Source organism: Balaenoptera ricei, chromosome 4, assembly GCF_028023285.1.
Source record: "Balaenoptera ricei isolate mBalRic1 chromosome 4, mBalRic1.hap2, whole genome shotgun sequence".
Classification (NCBI taxonomy): domain Eukaryota; kingdom Metazoa; phylum Chordata; class Mammalia; order Artiodactyla; family Balaenopteridae; genus Balaenoptera; species Balaenoptera ricei.
This window is the reverse complement of record NC_082642.1, coordinates 143,353,609-143,371,743: the sequence shown is the minus strand read 5'-3', so window position 1 is coordinate 143,371,743 and position 18,135 is coordinate 143,353,609. Positions and strand designations below refer to the sequence as shown.

Sequence of the window (18,135 nt, the reverse complement as noted above, 5' to 3'; positions counted from 1 at the left end):
ATGAAATTGGGTCATTCGTAGAAGTTGTCTTTTAAAATAAGTCATGAGTGATAGAAGTGTCAGCTAATGCTAAGATGTGTTAAAAGATAAACTGAGGCATATTAAAATCTTGAAGCGTTTATTTGAGCAAAAATGGGGCAGCACCAAACCCAAAGTGGTTAGGAGGGCCCTGCCTTATACACAGGAAGCATGGAAGCAACAAAAGGAAATTATTTGATTTCCTTTAACCTAAAGCCTAGTTGGCTGTTTGTGATTGGTTGTCCTTAGCGTTTTGATTTCATAACTTTGAGGCACTTGCAGCTTAGATTTTGGTTTGCTTACATAGACACCATGGCATTAGAGCCACCTCAGTCTAATAACCTCCTTGTTTAATTAATTTAACAGTTGGTAATCATATTGTGATATATAATTGTATCAAATCAATACATTGTACCCCTTGAACTTACACATTGTTATGTCAGTTGTATCTCAACTGAAAAAATAAATTTAAAAAAAATGTTAAAAAATAAGTCATGAAATTTCACCTGTCCTATCAGACAGTAAAACCATTGAAAATCAATAATAATTAAAATCAGGTGTTTCTGGTAAAAAAGAAAGATATGCCTTGGTAATTGGAACAGAACAAGTGATTAAAATTTCACAAACTGTAAAGGAGAGATAACAAAACAATGTGAAAAGTGAGGATTAAGAGGCAATACTTTGGCTTAATCAAAATTTAAAACTTAGAAAAAATAAACTCTGATGTAAAATAACAGATGTAAGGAAGCACCAAATATATAAACTTACATGGAAAAACTCAAAACTAGATTGGTTATGAACCAGATATCTGAAAGACAAATGTTTAAACTTGGAAACAATACAGAAGAGATAAAAAGGATGAAGAACCCGTGTATATTTTCTTAGATACAAGTTTTAAACTTCAGGATATCAATAAGGTAAAAATACCATAGCTAATCATTTTGACAAAGTTATTTTTAGAAAGGTATAGAAAATATAAATAACTTTGTATACATATTTATATCTTGTTATCTTAATTGTATCTTAATTCTAATTAAGATCCCAGTTTGTAAATTACCAGCCCAAAACAAACAAAAATCACACAGTATGAATTACAAATAATAAACAAGATGTAAAACTATCAAAGAAATGTAAAATTAAGGGATATTTTAATAGTGAATTTTTTTCACTATTAAAATTACCAAAATATTAAATGATAGCCAGTTAGTTGATTCCGGAAATTTTATTCTAAAAAACTAAATCAAAGTAATAAAAAGTCTATATGTAGAAAGACATTTGTCACTCCACTCTTTATAATCATAAAAAATTGCTAATCTCAAAGTAAGTGAATGGTAAGTGGAATAATGTACAGCTGTTAACAATAGAGTTCATGAAGAATATGTAGCAGAATGAAAAAGACTGTTACAATACAGAGTGAAAAAGCATAGACTATTTTACATGACTACAAGGATATAAAAACACAAGTGACTAGAAGGGAGTATATAAAGATATTGTTTGTTAAATTGTGGTGACAGAATTATGGATGACTTTCCTCTGTTTCCACATTTTCTAAAATAATGTTGTACAATTTTTATAACACCATGCACCTTCCCTTTACATTTGTTTTAGAGATGTTATCCTGAGTGGGTAAAAAAAAATTAACTTCCTCCTATGAATTTCATAGCATCCCTACATTTTGCAAAATTCTACACAACTACATTGACATACATGATAAATGACATATTTGCCCTACTTAAGTCAGAGAATTAGAATTATTGGTTATGAAAGAATTTCAAAAGCACCATATCTCTAGCTGCATCCATGTATCTTTTAAAGATGATTTGACCTTTAAGAGAGAACAATACCTCTTAGGGTTAATCAGGAATTCTAAAATTGATACCCTGAAAAGTTTACTTCCTAGTGAAACATTTTTATCTGTAAGAAAGAAAGATAGCACAGTCCACAGTTACACCATTATTATTTCGAAATGTATTCCCGCAGCTGGTACTATAAAAGATGTGCTGTGCTTATTTCATGATGGATATAGTCCTCCAGATACCACTCTTCAGCATTATATTATCACCTCGTCAAAATACAAAGGCTCTATGAATGAAAGAACACTGTTTCATATCTTAGCTTTTCGTGTTCAACATGCAGCTGTATAAACCATAGGGAATCTCCCTGAAATGTCCTCCAGCAGTTTTTATGCAGATGGAAAAATATAAATGCTTTGTTACTGAAGCATAAAGACACACCACAGCTTCATGACAGAGAAGGATGCAGAGTCAATCTGTAGAATCATCTGGTGTGTGCTTCTCAAGTGGGAGGCAAGGAAAAGCTTCAACATAAAAACAGCTTAGAACCCACATGCTTATAAGAAACAGTTCAATGGGAATCCAGCTGTAACTTCCTGTTTTACATGGAGGCCGCATTTCTTGCCTTGGATAAAGTTTATTATAAATCTCTCTGTCTCAGTCCTCTTGGATATAATGAAGCAAAGGAGTAGGCGTAATGCAGAGGGAATGTGTGTTTAGACTCTGGCAGGAGTTATTCCATTTTGCTGTAGAAAACAAAGCTTGGAATAGGCCAGCCTCCCCGGGTCTAAAGCAGCCGTGGAGAAGCTGCCTTCTCCACAGATCTGTGTCCTCTGATCTGAGCCCTCGGCTTGCTCAGCCCACAAGGGACTTGCAAAGCCTTTGCTCACCATTGCATCCCTCAGAGGACATCCCACCCAGTTCTGTGTCTCCATCTTTCTCTTGTGTCAGGTGCCTCAATTCTGCTTCTTCACATCCCTAAGTATAGGCAGATCAGTAAATGGTTTAAATCATCAAGCTCCTGGTAGAGAGAGCCAAGTTAAAGAGATGCAGATGGGAAAAGAATCTAAAAAAGAGTGGGTATATGGATAACTGATTCACTTTGCTGTACAGCAGAAACCAACACAGCACTGTAAATCAACTATACTCCAATACAAATTAATGTTTAAAATAATTTTTTAAAATAAAGAGATTCATAAGAAACTTTGTGTTTGCATATAGGGTGAAGCCCTATGTTTATACATGCATATTGAACAGAATACTGTCATAATCTTATTGGTAAGAGTACAATTTAGAAGACGTTTTAGAAATAAGTTTGTTGAAATGTTGCTTGTTCTTTTCTGCCATTCTAAAAGTAAAAGCTTGGCTGTTTATTTGCATTATTATAACACTAGTCTTGTGGTTTAGGCTACATTCACAGTGAGCAATTAAGACATGTTAATTTCCAACTAGAATCATGATCTTGATGATAAATCAACTACTGGAAAATCATCAGAGGCGTTGCTGAGAGGTTGCTCAGTGTTGCTGAGTGATTTGGTTCTTGAAGACATGGAGTGCTCAAGGAGTACCTCTCTTCCAACCCTGGAGACGGGATGGAGAGCACTACAAAATAGACGTCTATATATAGTCATAACAAACGTATTGAGTGTGATTTTAAAACACACTGACATATAATAGTACGATAAAAAATTAAAGACACTTTTTCAAATAAGATTTAGAAAACTAAATTCTCCATCCTCATTTCTAAACCTGTTTGTCCTCCTTTTTTTTATTTTTCTTATTTCTGTAATGGCTCCACGACCCTCCAAGTTACAGGAGTCCAGTACCAGGTACCCAATACCTCGACGCCTTCTTACTCTCGACCCCTTTTCCACCTACCCAGTCATCACTTAAGCACTCAGCTGCTCAAGGGCTCCTATAATCCCCACCCCCAACTTCCATGAGTCCCTTATCGTCCCTCACATATGCTACTACATCATCTCACCTGTTCTTTGCTCCACCTGAATCCATACTGCCGAAAGAGTCACTTTTCTAAAGCATATTCACTAGCATATTCAAAAAATCTCTGATGCCTGCATATCACACACTCCTTATGTGATATTCAAAGCGCAATGCCCATGTAGCCTATCTTACAACCAATAGTTTGTACCTCCCACTCCCCGACCCCTATGTTATACAACACGGGAATATAGCCAATATTTTGTAATAACTGTAAATGGAGTGTAACCTTTACAAACTGTATGAAAAAAAATTTTTTGGCTGTACCACACAGCATGAAGGATCTTAGTTCCCTCACCAGGGGTGGAACCCATGCCCCCTGCATTGGAAGCACGGAGTCTTAACCACTGGACTGCTAGGGAAGTCCATAAAATTGTATGAAATATTTTAAAAATTAAATTAAATTAGAATTTTTTTTGAATTTTATTTTATTTATTTTTTTATACAGCAGGTTCTTATTAGTTATCCATTTAAATTAGAATTTTTTAAAAGCCCACAAGGATGGTGATACAATCAGATTCCTCAACATCTTTTCCCCTTTCTCTCCTCCATGTATTTTTTGCTTTGAACAAAAGTTCTCTCTTGCTTTGGTGCTTTTGCTCAAACTTGAATCATCCTTTAGCCCCTTCTCTATCTGCCCCTTCTACATCATCTTTCCAAGAAACTTGCCCTAAGCCACCAATTCCAAATACTTTAGCCAATGGCACCATTTTTTATAGCACTTGCCCTTTCATACATGTGTGTCGTCAGCCTGATAAAACTATGATTATTGAAAGCAAAACTTACGTCCTCCCCCAAAGTACCCAGCCTAGTGGCTCAAATATAGTGGACACTCAATTATTGCTAAATGCCTGATGCCCTTCTCCTTTTCTTTTCCAGTGGCACCACCCCCCTACAGTTACGACCATGAGATGGAACACTGTGCAGACTTGCCTCCTCCGTACTCCCCGACCCCAGCACAGCGTTCCCCACCCCCTCCGTATCCTGGAAATTCAAGGAAGTAATCCTTCTCCCAGGACAGAATATGCGCCAATCAGAGATCTTGCCCCCCGGAATAAAATGTCTCTACTCAGAAACAGACAGGAAAGGACTGCCCTAAGGAATACCCTTTTGGGTTAGACAATATGTCAAGTGGAATGTCCAGGCTAAGAGAAGAGATTCAGGGTTTCTACCCTACTCAGAGCTGATCCCATCTGGGGTATTATGTTGGGTTCAATGGGACCACATTTGAAGAGTTCTACCGATCAACATAAGCACACTCAGAAAAGAGAAATGGATAGACAAAACATCGGAAATTCATGTTGCTTAAGGAACAAATGAAGGAAATTGCAACATTGATCCTGAAAAAGAGAAGATTTATGTAAGACAAGAGGATAACCTGGACTACCTAAGGAAACAACTATACTCTGTAGCTTTAAAAGTCAGAACTAGAATTGTTCAGTCTTTTTGTTCATCGACAAATGCAGATCGAATGCCTGAAAGCCTACTCTGTGCCTTACATTGTTGGAAACACTAGATGGAAGTTACAGGAAGAGAACTTTGGTTTTAGTATAAGAAAGGGCTGCTGAAGCTTTCGTATTGACTAGATTGCTTTGTGAAGCTCCCTATCACCAAGACTCCAAACAGAACCTGGCTGACTACCTGGTAGAGACATGCTCGAGAAGGGAGAGCTAAATTAAATGGTCGATGGGTTCAATGGGCCCCCAAAGCTCCGCTCATGTTTTAGGTAGATGTGAGGTGAATTTCTATGCCATCAAGAATGAAAATAACAGAGATAGTTGAATCCATCTAATTTGAGACTTAAAACAATCAAAAGGACTTAACAGCTGCTTGAAGCCAAGAACTCTTCAGTGCTAGATACTGGCCACCTAAAAATCATCTGATTTTACTTAGTGTATTATGATAAAGGTTATTCCAACTGTGAAAAAAAATTGTACCAAGTTCCACAAGCAACAAATACTTCATTTCAGATTAAAAGATGAGAAGCCAGAATCCCATGGGATTTTACATCAGGGAGTAAAATTTCAAAACTCGACCAGGAAGATATACAAAAGTTTACAAAAAGAAGAGGGAAAAATGAAGTTTGGATTCTGTTCTGTGTAACTCCGCTCACATGCAGCTTAGACAAATTTCTATTTTTCTTGTAATATTTTAATAATCTATTCTCTTGAAAAAGTTATACAGTTAATGGTAAAGTAAGATATTGACATCAAACTGTGTTGCCTTTTGCCAAAATCCATATTTTATGAAGTGCCTACCTTTAGGTGTAAAAGTTTTTAATAAATAATTCTAATATGCCATACTTTGCTGCAAGTGACCTTAATCAACATTTCTGTTTTTATGAGGGTCCTTTCATGTATTTTAAATTGTACATTGAGAAACTATTGGGAATAGATGATTATATTTGTTTGTCGCTTTTCAATTAAATCTAAAATGTTTAATCCAACATCATCAGCACAATTCAGTGAAATCCCAAAATGATGCTAATGATTTTTCTGAATAAAACAACCAAAAGAAATGTCTTAAAGCAAAAGTTATAGTTCAGGAACTCAGTAGCTGTAGTTGGGAAACTCAGTAGCTCATATAAGTAGCATATTTTACTTTCAAATACATTGATCTGGCTGAAATACTGTCTAACTGCCAGTGAAATCTAAAAACTAGATTTGTTTGGAATGACTTGCTTGATTTTTAGGCACTGGTGATTTTCTTGCTTATGAAGCCAGAAAGCATTCAAGCATTCCAGTCCATCCTAGTAACTGAGATTTTAGCACAATTTTAACAGTGCATATGCTTTAATTTATCTCCCTTCTGCAAGTGCGATCAGACCCAATTACACTGTAGCTACACAATTCAAAGTGCCAGAGCCTCTGTGACATTCAGAATGATGTTTCCCAATGCACTTAAGAAAAAATGGAGAGGAAAAGTCCAGCAGAAATTGAATTCTCATCATCTTCGCTGTCAATAAATGTTTATTGTGCATACCTTCTATGTTCTGCAAACATGACCCACATAGGAGCTATTACAATCCACACCATCTCTCTTCTTTGAGTTTTTTTATGGCCTCCCTTAAAGCATATCACAAACCCACACACCTACAATAGATGAGTATTTTTACTATTTGTATTTAGTGTCACGATCGTGTACATGTGCACAATATCAGTATAGACTTTTGGAGTTCACTGATTATTTTCATAGATGACACATCTTGGGGGGAAATAGTATATGATGTGAAAGCTTTGAATTATGGTTATTTAAAAACTAATGTATTTGCTATGTCCAAAGTGTTTATAATAAGCAATAAAATGAAATAACCCATTATAACAAGAGTTATATTTTAAATTGTCTTGCGTCTATTTTGTTTCACCCTCCATCTCTGCCGATTTAGCCTCGTTCTTCTGTACAGGAAACACGGGACTGGAGCCAGATAAACTTTGTTTTGAATCCTGTCTCCTGCCTGTATGACGATTTGAGTCAGGCCACTTCATCTCTCTAAAATTCAACTTTCTGCTCTGGAAAATGTAAATAATAGAATCGACTTCATCAGGTTTTGTGAAAATTGGATGACTACACATAGCATTGTCCATATTGTGCCTGGCATGTAGAAAATGTTCTATAAATATTAGCCAAAAATAAATTAACAAAAGAATAACATAAGGATGACAGCCTCTAGAACTGTGCTATCTAACACATTAGCTACCAGTTACACATGATTATTTCAATTTAAATGAATTTAAATTAAACTAAAGGAAAAATTTAATTCCTCAGTCTCACTAGCCACATTTCAAATGCTACATCATCTCATGAGGTCAGTGGCTACCTTATTGGGCAGTGCTGCTCTAGAAAATCCTCTTTGCAAAATGCAAAGAGGTAGCAGGAAGGAGTTGAAGAAAAAAGCCACTATAGTCATCTTGTCCAGCGGGAACTGTGGACTTTGTCAGTTAACTGTGATGTCCTTCACAAATGTGTGAGGCCATTGCTCTGGAAGTAAGGTGGTGAGCTGCAGGAGAAGGAGACCCGTGAGCGATGAGAGACCCACCCACAATTTCATCAGGACCAGGGATGAGGAAGCTACTGCAAGAACTGGAGGGCTGATGGTAGAGGGGAGACCCCAGACCTGGCCCAGGAATCAGTGAGACAGGGCCACAGCCTGTGCTGAGTCTAATCAGTTCTGCAGCTGCCCTGCTCGGCTCTAGAATCCCTTACACGGACATCCAGGGCCACCCACGTCCCTAAGATGTAGCACTGAGGTGGACTCCGTCATCATCTCGTTCTCACCACCAAAGGAAGGCAGCGCTCACCACGCATCCACTTACTCCCAGTTGGTCCATGTTCAGCCAAACCCATTTTGCCAGCTTTTGGCTGTAGGTCAGACTAGATTGGGCCCATCAAATCACGGAACTCTGGGTGCTATTATTTTGCGTTTTAACTTAATTTAAACAACCCAACACCAGTATGCCAAAGCTACATGATCACCTTACTCATCACCACAAAGACTTCTGAGGACTGTCAGATCCTCAGTCAGAACCTGCTTGAAATGTGCAGTTTTTATTTTCTAATTACAGGCCCAAGCTGCAGGGAACATGGCTGAACTTGTGTAAGTTCAGTGCTTTTCTGTGCAGGCCCACTCTGTGGTATGGTCCAGTCCAAACTATGTCAGAAAGGACAGTGACATAACTAGCTTGAAAAAAGATCTATAGGTGATTCTGATTTCCACCCTAACCTCAACCATACCACTGCCTCCTATGACTGGTTAATGCAGAGGAAAGAGCAAAGGCTTCAGAGTAAGATTCTAGTTTCTCTCATCTCTGTTACCTTCTGAGTTATGTGTTCTGAGCCAAATAACTGAGTTTCCATAACCTCAGTTTTGTCCAAAATATATTTGTGACTAACACCACCCTTGCCAGGATGTTGCAATGATTAAAAACAGTACAGGTAGGACAACGGTCATAAAGATTCTATCTAGGTTGGTGACACAAATATACATACCTAATTCTCATTCCAACCTTTGTGTCCCCAATCCCAGGCCTTACCACTTTTATAAGCAGGTGTAACAGTTATCCATCACTGTGTAACAAATTACCCCAGAACTTGGTGGCTTGAAACAACAACATTTATTCTCTCGGTTTCTATAGGTCCAGAATCTGGACGTCGCTTAGCTGGTCCTCCAGCTCAGGGACTCTCACAGGCTGCAGTCACGTCAGTGTGCAACAGAGGAAAGATCAGTCTCCAAGCTCACTCACATGCATCGTCGTTGACAGGACTCTGCTCCTTGCAGGCTTTTGGACTGAGGGCCTCAATTACTCACTGGCTGTTGGTTACCCCTATTCTTTACCATACAGGCCTCTCCTTAGGGCAACTCAAAAATATGTCAGCTTGCTTCCCCAGTGCAAGCCAGCAAGAAGAGCCATAGAGTGAAAGAACCAGGTAGCAAAACATAGTGCTAGCCAGAGGGGAGTCACAGACTTAAAACCTAATCTTGGAAGTGACATCCCATCACTTTTGCCATGTCCTATTCCTTAGAATCAGGTCCCTAGGTCCATTCTGTACAAAAGAGGAGGGGATTACAGGAAGGTGCAAATACCAGGAGGTGAGCGCATTAGGAGCCATCTTGGTAGTCAGCCTACCAGAGCAAGGATAATTCATCTCATTCCCTTTAAATTCATTATTTGGAGTTTAGGCAATCTTGCCTCTAACAAGAATGTGCCAACTCAGCAGCTGAAAGAATACCAGGGCCATGCTTGGCTGTGATCAAATTGCTTTTAGTGACCTGGCAGGGGTAGAATGGAGCCAGCAACAGAGGCCCATGCTAACTGGGTAGGTGCTGCATTCCTAAGGAACATTGAAAGGAGACACTACATTTGCATTTTTCATGAACTTCATTTACAAGCTGTACTAAAGTCCATCACATTTTGACAGGGAATGAAGTACAACACATACCACATACCTTCTGGACAAGTCTTAACGTGGTCCCAGTTCTAACCTCTGTTTCAACTTTGTTCCAAAATATTTAATCTTCATCAAGAAAAGAATTCCAAGACAAGTTTCCAGATGAGTGTTCAGTGGATCAAGTTGCTACCTAACCTAATCCTGAATACCTTCACTAAAAATGGAAAACAAACCCAAAGAATGTTTGGGACTGCAGAAACATGTGCTGGGAATGTTTGCCTTCTCTGGATGCGTTAAGGAATAACTGGTTTAAAACAATGATACACAGTTAGACTCTTCGATTCCTATTTCTGCTCTGCTCCCCCTCTGATACCCCAGTCATGAGGAGCTTTTGAGTGTTTACCACCTGCCATTTCTTAGGGAAGAGGAGGCAGAGGAATCACCTTCTGAATCACGTTTGGTAGTGAGTGATAAGTGAATAAGAGATCTCATATTGTTTCCATGGCCTGAAAGATCAATAATTTTTTCTGATTAAAATCCAAAGAGAACCAAATGATCTGATTTCCCCATTTTTGTATCTTGAAGTCAATGTCTTCATTATCACACATCTTGCGTATTATCTTCTCTGTTAGCTGGGAACAACTTGAAAGCAGTTCAGAAGAATGAAACTGTTGAAGTTCAAGTTCTTCTGTCTCGCCTGTGGAAATGCACTTGGAGACCCACCCCCTGGGTCTCACCACCACGTGAACACACAAGACAAACTCCCTCACTTCCTTGCCTGGGGATAGGCCTCTCACTTCTGTAAAACCCCTGCTCTTCTTTCCAGATGGAGTTAAAGGGCTTATACTCTGAGAATTCTGATCATTCCTCCAATTAGAACTGAGTCCCACCTCTGCCCCTTTTTGTACCTATCTTTGTACTCCAAGGACTATCTCTTGGACATCTGTCATCCCCAGGTGGTCACTCTACGATATTTGAAATATGAAATAGATGATTGAACATATTAGGTCAGCAAATAATATTTGGCATTAAAGAAAGTTAAAATAACTTTAAGAATGAAAGGAAGAGAGTTTATAGTGAGTAGCATATTCTAAAAGGGGTCCATAATGGGTCAGGGAACTGGGCAAAAGGCTATAGTTTTGTGGTTTTTAATTATGATGCATGTCAATCCAGATAAAGCTGGATTGTGTTTTTAAGCACAAGTTAACACATGTTGGCTAAGGTAAATGCACACGCTAATCTTCACTGACTCACTTAGTCAAAACAAGACAACATGCTAGTTTGGGAGAGGCACTTTCATAATTCTTCAGATTAAAATTGAGCTTCTCATTTTTTCCATAAGAAAAATACCAACCAAATATCAGAAAAGAATTACCTCATAAATCACATTTCCATAGAATGGATCCTAATGTAATACAGATTTCAGAAGCATTGTCCAAAGGATCCACTAAGGGCAGTTTTACTAAAATATGATGCCATTGTTTTCATATTACCATTCCTTCAAGGTATGTTGGAAAACCACTGAGTATTCTGAAATGAAACAAAAAAGACCAAAACTGCTGGAAACGGGTAATAAAATGGCTACCCGCTTTTGTGCTATTACTATTTAATGTGTACAGAGAGCAATAGAGCATTTATCCAAGTCCTGAAAAGCAATAATACCATTGTAAAAAAGATTGATTCTCAATGGAATCCTCCCTAAAAATATCTAACTTTAAATCATAATAATAACAATAGTTTGGGGGGGGGGGGTTGGTGCCAGACACTGTTGTAAGCACTTTACATTTAATTACATTTAATCTTCCAGTCCCATGGTCTAGGTATTAAAATTATCCCCATTTTGCCGGAACTGTAGATACATCACTTCACAGTCCTAAAAAATATCTTTCAGTGACAATAAACTTTTAATGCTGCAAAGAAATATATCCATATCTACACTTTGCTTGTAAGAGCTACCCATGGCAATCTTGGAGCTGATCATAGAAGCTGCCTTTTCATGGCTTGAGTTCCAAGTGGATGATTGTACATGTTTGAACAATCATGATGACTCATATCCTTCACTTGGTCCATCTGTTGCAATTCATCATTTAGTCTCCATCGGTTCCAGTTCTTACATACACTGTGGCTGAGATAGAGAGTGACAGGACTCTTTCATTTCTGTTATGGCACCTGGTCCCAGCAGATACTTTCACTCAGTTATCTCCCAGGTCATGACTTTTCACCTGTACAGAAACCACTATGAATTTTCAGTGGATGCTCTATATTTTCTTTTGATCAGACAAGAAATGAGTCAATATTTATGGAAAAGGGATAAAGGAAGGAGACATCTGCAAAACGATGTGAACTTCTAACTAATTTTGAAGGGATAGTCATAAATATTGTTAAGAATGAATAAAAACTATAAAAACTGGTGTCTACATTGTACACATCTCATATTGTTATGGAATTGGTTGTTGGTTTTCTGTTGTGCATTTTTTTAGAAACTTGAGAGCTCTACAGAATTTTAAAAGAAAAAATACATATAAGCAAGAAAATATTAAAGGACATTAATAATATGTTAGAATAGTTAGGGAAGGATTTTTAAATGAGAAAAAGGTAATAGTAGCCTTCCAGATAATTCTGCATAAACAGCAGAGTTCTATGCCAATCAAAAAATACAACAAGTTTTGCCCAGCACACAGCTGTCTATACATGAATGTCAAAATTAAAATATTTATGAAGTCTGTGCTTCTCCAGGCCATACTAATCTAATAAATGATATTTCTCCATCTTGGGCCTCATTTGCTACTGTAGCACTTCCACACTCCTGCAAAGTACAACCTATAATTATATTTGGGAGTCCCCAGAGGATATTTCTTATGGCCTTTCAGTTACCGGGTTGCATCTTCCAGTTTCTTTTTCTCCAGCTTCCTTTTACTGATGTAATTGGCTAGACATTTGCCAACCACTAGATTGCATGAAGGTCATGTGGCACTGCCTTGCTGCTGACGACCCCTGTTAAGACCTGTGAATTGGTTTGCTGTGCCCAGACACCAGGATTCCTTCCAGGAGCTGCGATGTCGCAGTATCACTGCCCACTATTGCAGTGGCGGAGCTATCATGAAGAATAACCCCGGGGTCTGTGTCCACCTCCAGATGTTGTTGAAAGCTATTGGCCTCAGGTGCCATTAGAGTTAGGACACACACATCCTGAGGCCTGGGCCACTAAAAGGGTAGAGAATCCAGTATGCTAGAGTTTCCTCTGTTCTATCCCTCCCTCAACAAGCCAGGAAAATGTTGCACTATGAGATAAATGGGAAAACACTTCTTTTTCTTTTACTGAAGACTTTAGGCTCAAAGCAGCAATACTTCATGTTCCCAATATCTCAGGGGTTAATTGTGAAAATAGATCTTTCAGTTTTAACCTCACATCTTCTCCTCTCCCTCAAACTTAGACATGGATCTATAAGGAAAGGACAAATTTTAGACAAATTCTAGTGATAGACACAGTGATATTATTATTTTTTTTTTACAGTGATATTATTATTAAAAAACATTCCACTCTCCTCTGAAGACTGAGACATTTTTGGGGAATATAACTCTGGCTCTTTCCTCTTTTAAGATGAACCTTACCCAGGAGACTTCATAATCTCTCACGGAAGTAAACTCTTCGTGGACACGCTCTACCACTCAGTCCTTCGGACATGTCGGAGTGAAGAGTTTAAGCTCAACATGGGCAACTGCCTTCTGCACTACTTACAAAATCCTATGATTTCAATGACTAGCCCATTTCTCCCAGGAAAGAATAAGTGGCCAAAAAGTAGCACTTACCCGAAACTATTGTTTGGCTGAATTCAAATGAATTGAGGGAATAATTTTATCAAACTATTTAGATGGACTCATTATTTATTTCAGTCTTTTATATGAATTGACTATCATTCTGGATATCTGTAGACAAGTTCTTAAAGATATGTCAGTAGGAACCAAAACAAGGGCCAAATCCAAAGGTCTCTTCGTCGTATAATGATTTTTGAGCAAATGTATGGTACACGCCACAACAAAGATCCTGCGTGCCGCAACTAAAAATAAAAGGAGATCACACATGCTGCAACAAAGATCCCACATGCAGCAACAAAGACCGCACATACTGCAACTAAGACCCAGCGTAGCCAAACAAATGAATTAAAAAAAAAAAAAAGATACCTTTTTGGTATCTTTAGTGTTGGATGAACAAAGTGTTGAATAGAAACAAAAGGTAAAAGAACCTTTTGCATTAAACCTTTCTGTACTGCCTACCTTCCCCCTTGCCCCTCTGGATCTAACCTCTACCCCTCTCCCCTCTATCTCTGCCTCAGGAGTATACACTGCATGACTGCATCAATGAGCTCCCTTGCCTACTAGGCTTCTGGTTGAGCCTGGTCAACGAGGAGCCCACTCAGAATATCATAAGGAAAACAGAGTAGGGATAGGGCATTTACTTGGGGTATTTCTGTGGGCTGTATCTCTCAAACAAAAGTCTCAATTCCCATGGGATGCCTTGTCCAAACAGCTATTTCTGTTAGCTCCCTCCTCTGGCCCATTCAGGACTAGGGCTAATAAAGCTTCCCCTCTGATACTAGCCCAGGGGTCCTGCATTATCCCTTGTTGCTTCCCTACACTTACCTATGCATTTCACTAAACTCTCTTCAAATTACCCTGTTTGAGTGTGCCATTAGTTTCTTGCCCTGACTGAAACACTCATTCTTAAACAACAACAACAACAAATCTACACATGAGTCATTTAATGTATTAAAGTAGACCAGAGTCTCTTCTCAGCTGCTCTAGGTTTCATCATATATTTATTTGTGAAAGCAGGCAGGAGATCAGAGTTCCAGTGTCAGCTCTACCATTAACTAGCTTCAGGACAGTGAAGAATTCTCCAGGGCCATTATTTTCTTAAAAACAAAATGAAGGTGTTAGACTAAATGATCTCTAAGATCATTTTTAGCTTTGTGTCCTATGAGGGACTAATAAATTACTATGTGGCAGCTCTCAAGAATGAACAAGCCAATAAAAAGAATTGCATAGACTCAGAGCTATAAGGCACCATGGGAATATTTTTATGTAACAGCTTTATTTCTTAGGTGAGGAAACAGACACAGAAAAGAGAAGAGACATATTCAAAGTCACTGGTGATGAGCCAACTTGTTGGTGGCAACTAATAGGATCCCAAAGTCCTTGCTCTTATCCACTGCACAATGCCACTTCTCTACACAGCTGTTGGTTCAGGTTGTTATTTCCATTCTCTTTCCAACCTCAGGGCCTTTGCACATGCTGATACCGGTTTTTCTCACTGTTCAGATCTCAGTTTAAATACCAAACCATAAGATAAGGCTTCCCTGACAACCTGGTCTGAGTAAGTCTCCAACTACCCCTTACCATTACTCTGCACCACTATTTCCTGTGTGTTGTCTTCACATCACTTATTCCAAAATGTAATTAAATACTGTTTGTTTACTTGTTTCAATTCTGTCCCCTTTCTCCACTAGACTGTAAGCTCCCTGAGACCAGGGGCATGTCTGTTGGATGCATAACTCTATATGTGGCCCCCTAGTAAAATTCCTGGGGCAGTATAGGCATTCAAAAGAAAGTATATATTGAATTCACTATTGAATGTCTTTTACAAAACAACAAACTAGGGTATAGACTGTAGTTGCCCAAATGCTCTCATAAGAGAAGAGTAAAGTTAGGTGTAAGCCCTCAATTCTCAAATTTCAAGGGATCATCTCAGGAAATTATCTCCCTCCCTCTCTACTCCTTTTCTACACTGCCTCCCCTAAGGGACACGATTCACAGTGAGGGCTGGTGGAAGAGGAAACAGTAGGCTAGAAGCTCACAACTCTTAACTAGATGAAGTAGATGAGATCTTCATCTACACATAAGGGCTCACAGGACCACTAAAGGGCAAAATGTAGCTGTGTATGTGCTTTATCTAAGGTCAGGCTTATAGCTGACATCATTACCACCGCCACCCAGCCCCAGGGGGTCTCTGGAACAACATGGTAGCATTTGAGTTGACACAATGCCTAAGGAGGTGCTACGGGCATTTACTGTAGCACAAAAGACAATCCTGTAAAACAAAGAATTTTCCTGCCCCAAAGGCCACAGGGGCCAACATTTTCCCCCAGATTTTGTTTCCTCAAGCACCTCAGAGTAAACCCAAAAGGAAAAAATCCACAATTACATGAAGTATCATTAACTTAGAAATGTTTCAGATAGTTAATGACCCCAAGACACGCCGTTAGCAGTGAATTGCTCCACTGTCTGTGCTGGTCTGAGGAACAAGGGAGTATTAATAAATCTTCTACCTTCATTCTCTTCTTCAAACTTCAAAGACAGGTGGTTAAATAGCAAGAATAGCTCAAGTAGTGTTTTGGTCTCTCTGAGTGCAGTTTTGCTTCGACAGCTATGTTTCACCCAAGTCATGGACATGTGTCCGGCCTCCCAGTGATGGATGCAAATATTCATTGTTCAAGTCAGAATATACTTCTACCTGACAGCAAACTGTATTCTGTTCAGAGCGAAGCTGCTGCGTTTTATTGTTGGTGAAGAGGCGAGTGGTAACTTGTGGAAGTGTAAGTTGTTGGAGTATGAATAATTGATGTTGGACATAAGTCCTTTCTTTTATGGACTCCATTCATTAGGGGAAAATCCAATCAGGAAGCATGGTTTTCATGACACCAGGCTTAAGGTATGTCTTTGGAAATAAAAACATTGGCTTTTTATATGTCCTGGGCTTGGATTTAAATAAGTCAGGTCCTGTAACTGTGAGAGACGATTGAAATTAAAATATTAGAGGCCACTTTTCTACTTATATAAGGAGAACAAAACAGAAAATTACTAAATGGGTCAATTGATCTAATGATATCTCCAGGCCTAGGTTTAAAAATAAAGTAAAGTTGGTAGATTTCAAAGGAAGGATATGATAACCTCTTTCCAGCAAGTTACCAAAAGTAAGCCTGGAACATTTGTGGACACCCTCTTCAGAATTACTTTCACTCACTTATTCATTCATGAATTTGGGTATTTTTTTCAATCAATAGATTTTTTTTTTAATTGCAAACGTCTTTTGTGTCAGGCACTAAATGCTGGATTGATAGCAATGAAGAAAATGGACACGGTCCCTTGACTTATAGAGATTACAGCAGTCTCTGCTTACTGTATATGAAAAATACCAGTCGCTACAAAATCCATTAATCGGATCCAATTGTAGAAAGTGCTGTGAAGGCATACCAGTCCAAGATGCAACCTTAGAAGTCGTTAAGCTTGACCCCATTATCTCAAAGGTGGGAAGGATGAAGCAGAAGGAGAAGTGGCTTAAGTGAGTGTCCACAGGGGAAGCAGCATGCCTGCAGCTCACACCAGGGAAGCGATTTTCTTCTGCGCATAAGGCGGATAGGACCACTAATAGGCAAAATACAGCTGTGTATGTGCTTTAGCTAAAATCAGGCTCATAGCTCATGTCATCTAAAGATTCTTCCTTAAGAACGTTTGTCTTCTAAACCTGAGAGTTCTTTTTTTATTGTTTTAATGTGACCAACATTGACTGTTTTCATTTAGTTTTGTTTATTAAGCTTATATATTATATCTGTCTATGATTTGTTTGCTTGTCAGTTGGTTGGTGGGCTAGTTTTAGCAAGGCTTAACTACTTCACAGTTGTAAAAAGCCCTTTGTACAAGCCAATCAGAAAAGGCTACCTACTGATGACTCCAATTATAGGGTATTCTGGAAACAACAAAACTACAGAGACAGTAAAAGGATCAGTGATTGGCAAGGGTTAAGGGGGAGGGAAGGAAGAACAGGCAGAGCACAGAAGATTTTTAGGGCAGTGAAACACTCTATGATACCATAATGATGGTTACATGTCAAAGCCCGTAAATGTACAACACCAAGAGTGAACCCTAAGGTAAAGTATGGACTCTGGGTGACAACGATGTGTCAACACAAGCAACAAATGTACCATTTTGGTGTGGGATTTTGATAGTGGGAGAGGCTGTGCTTGTGTAGGGGCTGGGAATATATGGGAAATCTCAGTACCTCCCCCTTGATTTTGCTGTGAACTGAAAACTGCTCTAAAAAATAAAGTCTATTTTTTAAAGCCCTTTATAAAAAGACAAATCAACAATTCAGTAAACAAGGAAGAGACAAGTACTGCTATCTAGGCCTACCTTTACTGATGTGCCTTCGTTCGTTCAACAGACGTTGACTGCACACCTACTATGTGACAGTCACAGCTCTAGGTGCTGGGGATTTAGTAGGGAACAAAAACTCCCTGGAGCTTCATTCTAATGGGGGAGAAGGACAGAATAAATAAATCCATAAATAAATAAGTAAGTAGTGTGTCAACTGTGGAAAAGCTCTGAAGAAAATAAGCCAGGTCAAAGGAGAGAGGACAGAGTTGGGTAGCAAAAGTTTTTTTTT

General features: G+C 38.7%; 1 protein-coding gene across 1 annotated transcript in view; it reads left to right on the top strand.

Moving 5' to 3' along the window:
- Nucleotides 1-7,118, top strand: part of CYYR1 (cysteine and tyrosine rich 1) — a 105,479-nt gene extending 98,361 nt beyond the window's left edge. Inside the window, 1 exon segment of the mRNA XM_059921408.1 lies at nucleotides 4,689-7,118. Coding sequence (XP_059777391.1) covers nucleotides 4,689-4,813 — 125 coding nt within the window. The 3' untranslated portion in view covers nucleotides 4,814-7,118.
- The last annotated feature ends 11,017 nt before the right edge of the window (nucleotides 7,119-18,135 follow it).